The 8,349-nt window shown below is 39.2% G+C and overlaps 1 protein-coding gene across 1 annotated transcript; it reads left to right on the forward strand.

Moving 5' to 3' along the window:
• The first annotated feature begins 3,388 nt into the window (after positions 1-3,388).
• Positions 3,389-4,312, forward strand: LOC104614327 (uncharacterized protein CXorf21 homolog). Its single transcript, XM_010290953.1, has one exon. It carries the CDS (start codon positions 3,389-3,391, stop codon positions 4,310-4,312), a length of 924 nt encoding a protein of 307 aa, XP_010289255.1.
• Positions 4,313-8,349: the final 4,037 nt, after the last annotated feature.

Raw genomic sequence — 8,349 nt, forward strand, 5'->3', positions numbered from 1 at the left:
ATTTGAGCCACCCTGTTTCCTGTGAGGTTTGATCTCCTCCAAGGCTGGGGGCAGGAGTGCTCAGCTGAAGTCACAACCACATCTACCATGCAGAAATTCATCGTAGAAGGTGATTAAAAATAAAGTAATTTTGAACAGCCTTTAAATATTAGATGAGTGTTATATAAATTCAGTGGGAATAAAAATAGCTTTCATTCTGCCTTCATGAAAACTGAAGTCTTTTGCAAAACATAGGTGGTAAGGAGGGAAAAGGAATAATTTTAAAGAGACTCTGTTAGACCTATGTGGTCATAGTTATTTCAAACCGTACCTTAGTTCATTTCTAAGGCGCATCATTATTTTACTGCCAAAACATGTTGAATGATGGGTTGCAATCAATATGTTGCTGTAATGTTATCTTTACACTCTAGTTTTATTTTACATGTGTCTGTCGCTCCTATCATTACACTGAACAGTGTCTATGTAAGAGCTTTTGTCTAGTACTTGGATGAGATTCAGCTTCTGATTATTTTATTTTTACCTTCTGAGAAAAAGGAAATCTGGAAAATGCATCAACAGAAAACTCTTCAGACTGTTTGTGGAGTGGATGTAGTGCTGGGGGAGTGGTGTGGCTCAGCGTGTGCGCTCTCCTTCAGCCTCCGTTGAGAAGGACACGCTAAAAACACCATGGGGACGCCTCTGCCATGCCATTGAGACGGAGGTAATTTTTGAGCCCAGAGAAAGTGTCTTTGATCAGTGATGAACAAGACTGTCCACAGCTGTCTGATGGCTACTGCTTTCAAAGCGGCAGCTTCTCGTATTTGCACCTTATAGATAAATGATTTTTCATCAACATCTTGATGAAACAAAGTTGGCAACTCCCCCATCAGAAGAAGGGCACAAAACTATAAATTTAGCTGTTTGTTTCAAAAGGGGAAATGACATAAATAACACTGCCTCTGTAAGTCAGGTGGATGAAGGAACAAAACTGAAGTTCTGTACATGGAAGTGTTTGGTGGTTTTTCTGAAATTCAGTTTCAATTTTGAACAGCCTGGTGAAGTACAGGCACTCTGATCCTTTACCAGTGTTTGTTGTTTTTAAATGACTTATCATGGCAGTTAGCAACTTGTCAGCATTGCACCACAGTCAGAAACATCTCAATTAATTTTTTTTTTAACATCCTCTTTTAGATCTGCTGTCACTTTGTGTTCAAAAACCACGTACTTTTCCAGTGGGATCACTTCTGTTTTAAGAGGAAAAAGTGAGGAACTAAATCACATGTACCTCAGTTCCTTTTTTTCCACACAGACAGCAGTGAAGCAAGAGTATGTAAGACTCTATTCTCTTATGGCAGTTGTAGTAGGAGAGTTCTGGGCTGTGTGATTATCCATCTGCCTCTTACCCGACTAGGATTGGTAAGTCTGGGCTTTTTGTTCTCCCTGCTCCTTATGCTTTGTCACAGAATGCAGGCACCATTTACTTTATTTGAAAGAGGCCAGTTTTGCTAAGATTACCACATTTTAGCTCTACATTAGCACTACGAGCATTTTCAAAGCAATACGGCAAAATGTTTTAGCATGTAGGGATCTGGGTACCTGTGTCCTGTTTTTTCAGAAGCAAATGAGGCATTGCAGCATTCCAAATTCCATTGACATGCAGCAAGATTTAGACTGCCAAGTACTCTTGTCTCTTGAAAATGGCACTTGGTTTCCTAAGTCCCTTCAATGCTTAAGAAAAAGTTATCCTGCTTTTTGCATATGCAAATGATTCTGTAGATAAAGGAAACCATTATGCTAATGTAACCAGGAGAAGGCATGGGGTACTTACTGCCTTTCTCCTCCGGTTTGGTCTTACTTGCAGGCATATCCTAATTCCAGTGTTACCCTCAGCTTTGGGGAGGGAACAGGGCCATTCAAGCTAAAAGAAAAAAGCAAACGGTTGTACTGTAGCGATGTGTAAATCTAGGAGGGAAGTTGAAAATTTCCATCTCAAGTAACTGGAATTTTAGAGTAGCTTTCTGGAAGGAGTACTGGGATTTAAAAAAAAAAAAAAAGTGATCCAGTGTTTCAAGTTTCATTGCAGAACAAATAAGCCAGAGTATATGGTTTGGTTGCTGATAGGTAGGAGCAAATGAGTAGAGCGTGGAGGATCTTTCCAGTTATATATCAAATATTGTATTAAATTTGCAGAGGTTTTGTTTGTGTGGAGAGCTATCTAGTGACTTGCATGGCATTTCTACTGGTGTTAACGGCCAGCACTGTGAAAAGCATTGAGCCTTAATCGTCCATGATATACATAGAGGTTTTGGTGTATTTCAAACAGCATGGCAGTATGTTGTGTTCTTTGGGAGATTTACTATGTACTCTTTGGTAGGACAGCTTCATCCCTTGCCTCTCCCCACTATTTCAAACCGTGAGCACACTAGAGGTGTGAAGGCATTGGAAATATGCGGAGATTAAAAAGGCAGCTGAAGAACAGAGGGACTTTCTTGTATTTGTCTTTCCCATTCCTCCATAAAAGAAGTGGTGATGATCACTTCCTTAGTGAGTTTAGGTCAGACCCTGCTTTAAATGGAAGGATTCCCTTTCATTTTAACAGTAGATGAATGGAAAAGGAATGATAAGGAATCATTAAATGTAGTAGATTATTTTGAGACATATTGGCTAGCTTTGAATTATTTATGTGCATTCAGCAAAACTGTGGAGCCTATAGATACACAAACATACTACCCATTGCTTCACTATTGGAGAAGGCAAATTAACTATTTATATCCTTTAAAGTCATCATTAAGGGGGACTCTAAAAACATTTGTGTATGTGGAATGCATTTTGGATGCAGTTTCATTATACTTGAAGTATCAGCATCTTTTGAAGCTCCTTGGCACCTCACAGGAGGGCTCAGGCCAATTCAGAATCAACCTCTAAGTCTGACTTTGATCTTGATTTTTCTTCCGATGTCACCTCTTTAGTTCTTAGAAATTGTTGTCTTTCAGTGGAAGAAGTTGATTTGCAGCTGATGGTAGTGATATAGACAAGTAAAATAATTTTGTTGATTTTTACAGCTCATGAATATGATCTATCTCAACTAGCCACAGTGCAGAAGAGGTACCTAGGAACAGAAGTGATATTATGGGTGAAGAACCCAGTTAATGCCCTCCCTGTATCTTCAGAATGGTTTTTGTTGACATGGTATAGAAGTTAAAATTGTAGAAAAGCATGCAGTTTACTGTTTACTAAAAGTAAATACTCTAGAGAGAAAGAAAAGTCACAGTCTTCGAAGTGCGTTGTTCATTTTTTTTATTATAATTCCTCCTTGTCCAAATAAGTTTGAGGTATTCTGTCTGTCTTCCTTTCACTCACAGGACTACATGGAGCTCTGGTGATTAGACTGTTACTCACACTTGTCATCATGTTGGCAGAAGGCATCTTAACTAGACTCATATATAAAGAAAGCTGTCATCAAGATAAGCCTCGCAAATCTCATGCATCCATAAAGGATAAAGAGGGAATCTGGAGACAGAAACTTGTAGGCAACCCAAAAATGAAAGGCTTTACTGATGGCCATGAGAAGCAGGATGAGATCTCTGCTAGAAGTAGCAAAATGGAATACAGGAGCAGTCTTCAATGGAGATCCCTAAAAGAGGTACCAGCAAAAGATCAGAAAACACTTGTTAAAAGAACTGTATCGCCAGCTTTACATATCCCCAAAAGAGAACAAAATACTGAACAGGTGGATTTGTATCGATCCTGGTCATGCAACAGCATTTATCAAAACTATCCTGACTTGCATATTGGGGGAGACCGTGTGAGGGACCACACGTGTGATTCAGGTTGTGTTTTGGACCATGTGTGTGACGAACTTCCCGATGGCCCTGTTTTACTGTCCGTAGATATTCCTCTAGGTCAGTCCCCTCTGTGTGAGCATCCCAAAAAGCCAAGTGTAAAGTCCTCGTCTGGAGACGAAGCTGGAGAAAGGAGTATCTTGCTGTGTGAGGAGCCTCTTTCAAACTCCATGCTCAACAAGTACATGGAAACAAAAGTGGCAGAGTTCTATAAACAGTTTTTTGAAGAAAACTTGACCAGGTGTGGTTCTGTAACAAACCTCCTCACTTGCAGTTTGATAAGGAATAACCTGAATCAGATAAGCTTTCAGATATCGCAGGAGCAGAATATAGAAAGATCAAAAGCCAGAGAAGTGCTCTTGCACTCTTTAGCTTTGTTTAGTTTGCGCAACACTACCCATAGAAATAGCTCTGAATTTAGTACTCCGAACTTACAAATCTCAAACCCAGCATGCATGAAAAAGAGCTGCAGGATGCAGTTTACGTCATGACTGATCTACTTAGCTGAAGAGACAAATATGATTTAGGTAGGAGTATTTTGCTCTAAGGATTAGGCTGGGAAATGAAAACATTTACACACTACGGACTCTTTCAAATAAATATCTTAAGGCTTAAACCATACTTTGTTAGCAGAGGAAGTAAAGGTCACTTTTATTTTTTCTAATGCAGAATTTGAAATTAATTTCTCTTTAAAATACTAGTCAACTGTATTGTTAGGATGTATGTGTCCTCTTTCTAAGACTCTGGCTGTATGAGTAACTGTAGTCATGTACCACTGGATTTACTTCTGCAAGAAAAATTGGTCAAGGCGTGTGCTGGTAAAACTTTGCTCCAAGAGACTGATCCACCTTGCCAGTAAGTAAGAGTCAAATTGTCTTTGCTGGACTTTGGTCTCTGTAGTTGAAGCCCAAGTTTTGGACCTTCAGGCTCAAATTTTGCTCCTGCAAAGCTTGAACACAGTGGCTGAAAAAATATTTCTTTGGTTTGAAAATCTTGTCAGCAGATGGAGGTGTTCAGGACTCTGGATTGTTTTGTATATATTATCACACGTAGGAAATATATCAACATGATACATGAATGAAGATGCTAATATTATTGCATATGTATGTTTGTACTGCATAGGTGGAGTATGTTAGGAGCAAAATCTAGGTGAAATGGTTGATAAGATTGTAAGACTAATTTTAAGAGAAAAGCATTTTTTACATAAATAAATCCTTACTACTTTGAAATCCACTTGTCTTTCTGTCAGTATGTTGTTATTTTATGTTCCATTTGTGTTTTTAGTAAATGGACTCAGCCTTTATTTTCTTGGAAATGAAGCATCTGCAACCTTAGCAAGCTGAGATGACTGCAACATTCCTGAAAAGGAATGTAAGCTTTCTTCATCTTCGTTTGGAGATTTAAATGCAATTTTTGATACAGAAGTGTCCTTACTTAGCTTTCAAACCCATTTTCTTCCTTTTCTATTACTTCTCAGTAAGTATTTCAGCTGGAGATTAATCACTGTGTCACCATTGTAAAATGATATGTGAATTAGACTGTTACCTGTTCTGCAGACATTTCCTTCTAGCAAGGAAACCGCTTTACTTGCACTGTGACTGAGTATGGTTTGGCACACCTGCCATTCTGGGCTTGCGATCACAAAATCCAAAATCTAGCAACAAACTGTATTTATGCAATGGTAAGCTTTGTAACGCACGCCAATGTGCTAGTTAAATCACTTTATCCAGTTCCTGATGTCACTCAACACATAGGGGTGGGATGAGTTATAAAGCAGAGCCTCTCGGTGAAACTTGCTATGAAATAACTAATGTAAACCAAAACCTTTTGCGTCTTTGAGACACATCTCTCAAACTCTGATGCATAATGTGCATTTTTTAAAAATCTTTGTCAGCCCTCTAAGAGAATATGAAGGATCTTGTGATCTCTAGGTAATAATACATCAAATGCAAACATACTTGTGTTTGTAAATCAAGGCCCTTGAGATCTGATCAGGCCTTTGAAGAGATCAAAGATGTTTGGGTTTTGTTGGGTTTCTTTGCTTGTGCTTTTTAAAAATCCAGCATCTTTAGTTGTTGGGCTTTTTTCAAAATCATCTGTGAGCTGGCATTTATAATGAAAATATCAGTAGGCTTGAAAGAATCCCTCAGAACACTGAGAAGATCCGAGTTCACAAGGGATTCACCTTGAAGCTCTTAATTCAAGTAATTTAGCTTATTAATTAGTTGCATTTACAGTAATAGAAACTGCATGATGATGTGGCTTAGATTTCAAATGGTGCCTGTTTTGGCCTATACAGAGAAGGAAGCTTGCAAAAAAAGGTATGCTGGACCCTTAATAAACTGTACCTATGTAAGGACTGCACCTTCATGGCATGGAGCACCTTTTGGAGGAGGAGGATGTAACTGCCGCTGTGTGCGTCATTGTATGCTGTGTCAAACGGTCTAAATACAGCAGCGTGCATAACGGAAAGGGAATTACAAAACCTTTGTGCATCTTAAGATTTTTTTTAACCTTTTCCGCTCCCTTGCAATGACTTTTAGGATCAGTGGAACTTCACTGAAGGGCCCGGCTCAATCAATCTATGTACGTAATGTCTAATGTAGTGTCAGATGCCAGCATGTGGGTTTAATGTAGTACATATGTTGAAATTTGAGATCAAACCGCAAGGTCCAAAATAAAAACACAAAACAAATAGTTGGCTGACAAGGCTCCTCAGTCTGATAGATTGAATGAGCCTAAGCATCTGGGCAGAGTGAATACCCCTGTTTTTGAGGTGTTTCCCAGCTTTTTATACACTTTGATCTTGGAGTTGTAGGAAGATGGGCTCTCTGCTTCTCTCAGACTGTCTCAAAAGCTCAGTATTCATCTCTCTCATCTGCCTTTGAAAATCTTATTCCTGCTCTTTGTTTTGCATCTTGAATGCCCAACTTTGACTCTTTTATGTTGTTTTTTTGCAGGCAGTCTTCATTCTGAGGTAGACTTTTCTGTGATAGCATTGTGGTAGGATGGCTATTTTCCGACAGATGAAAGAAAAGAGAGTGCGCTGTAGTTTGGTAACTGGCAGGATTGATAAGAACCTGCTCCTGTGGGAAATGTAATCTGGGTCGCCAAAGCAAGAACCTCTCTCTCCTGATTAAAGTGACAGGCAAAGACAATTCCTGTTCTGTATGTAGTAAATAATTAAATAAAATCAGACTCGGACACATCTAAGACCTAAGTGAACATCCTTGCCTGACCAAAAATTCCCATTGACCTTGGTGGTGCAGGGAGTATAAGTAATACTGAAACTAGTCCTTGTGTCCCAAGAGGATGATCAGAAAGGCTGCTTTGCTTTCACTGTGCATTGCCCTAATTCCATGTGTGTCTCACTAATCCCCTTCCCAGCGTTCAAAATCAAATTGGGAGTCCTTTGGAAGAGGCCAGATGACTCCATTACATTCTGGAGGAGTCCAGAGTGGACAGCACTCTGAAGTCTTCCTTGGTAGTGGTGCAGAGAATAAGTTAAGTGGGGGTGAGAGGAAAAATATTCAGAAGGGCATCAGTAACCAAAGGGTTTGCAATTAACTGTAGAAAAAAGTGCTCTGTGGCATTTATGCTGCCTTGCCTTAGCCTTTGATTTCCCCTGGGATGTATTTATAGTTCAAACCAAAGTATTGAAATGAGTTAATTGCACAAGGTTCTTCCTCAGGAAATGTGGAAGTCAGAGTTTAAAGCCGAAGTCCAGACTCTGGTCATTTTTCTGTCCTTCCCAGCCCTGAGAAATGCGTTAGCAGGAGAGAAGAACGGGTCTCCTCTAACCTCAGAACCCTAGCCCTAGATATTAAAGTCAACTGCTGTTTCAGCGTTGATGTTAACAGAAGCAACAGAAGCTGCTGAGCATCGTCAACTGCTGCAGCGGAAGAAAGCCCGATGGACCTGCTTCTCCCATCCCCGTTAAAGATATGGAGTGGCAGAAGAGAATATGGAAACGAATATTCTTTATTTGCCAGAATCCAAGGTTACTGTGAAGCTGTGTCCATCCCATACCTTCTCAGGACTGGTTTCGGAGCCCATTTTTTTAATTAGTTTTATCAAACATATAGATAGAATAATATAGTCTATCTTTAGCTGGAATGAAAACACAACGCAACAAGCAGTGTTATGAGAAAAGCTTGTTATCTGTAGCCTTTATCGTAATTATAGCCTGTATTATAACCTGATGGAGGTATGTTTTATAATTCACAATAGCAGCTATGCTGAAAGCAGCCATGTTACGGATGCAGACGAAGCAAGACTATGTCTAGCACCCGGGAGGATCATACAGGACTTTATTGCAGGTGTGCTTTCAGGTTTTGTTTTTCTCATAGAAAAACATAAGATGAATTATTTTTTAGAATTTAAATAAATACACAGTTTGAAGGAAGGAAAAATGAATTTTTGACTAATTTTATGTAGCTACTTAGCACAATAATGCATGTTTTAACAGTGCAAGTGAAGATGTAGATAAATGCACATCGTTAATGTAAAGCACCACAGACTATATTTT

Source organism: Phaethon lepturus, unplaced genomic scaffold, assembly GCF_000687285.1.
Source record: "Phaethon lepturus isolate BGI_N335 unplaced genomic scaffold, ASM68728v1 scaffold25337, whole genome shotgun sequence".
In the NCBI taxonomy this organism is placed as follows: domain Eukaryota; kingdom Metazoa; phylum Chordata; class Aves; order Phaethontiformes; family Phaethontidae; genus Phaethon; species Phaethon lepturus.

Excerpts from the sequence above, each read along its gene's own strand:
- LOC104614327 (XM_010290953.1), top strand. The coding sequence starts at position 3,389 with ATGTTGGCAGAAGGCATCTTAACTAGACTCATATATAAAGAAAGCTGT.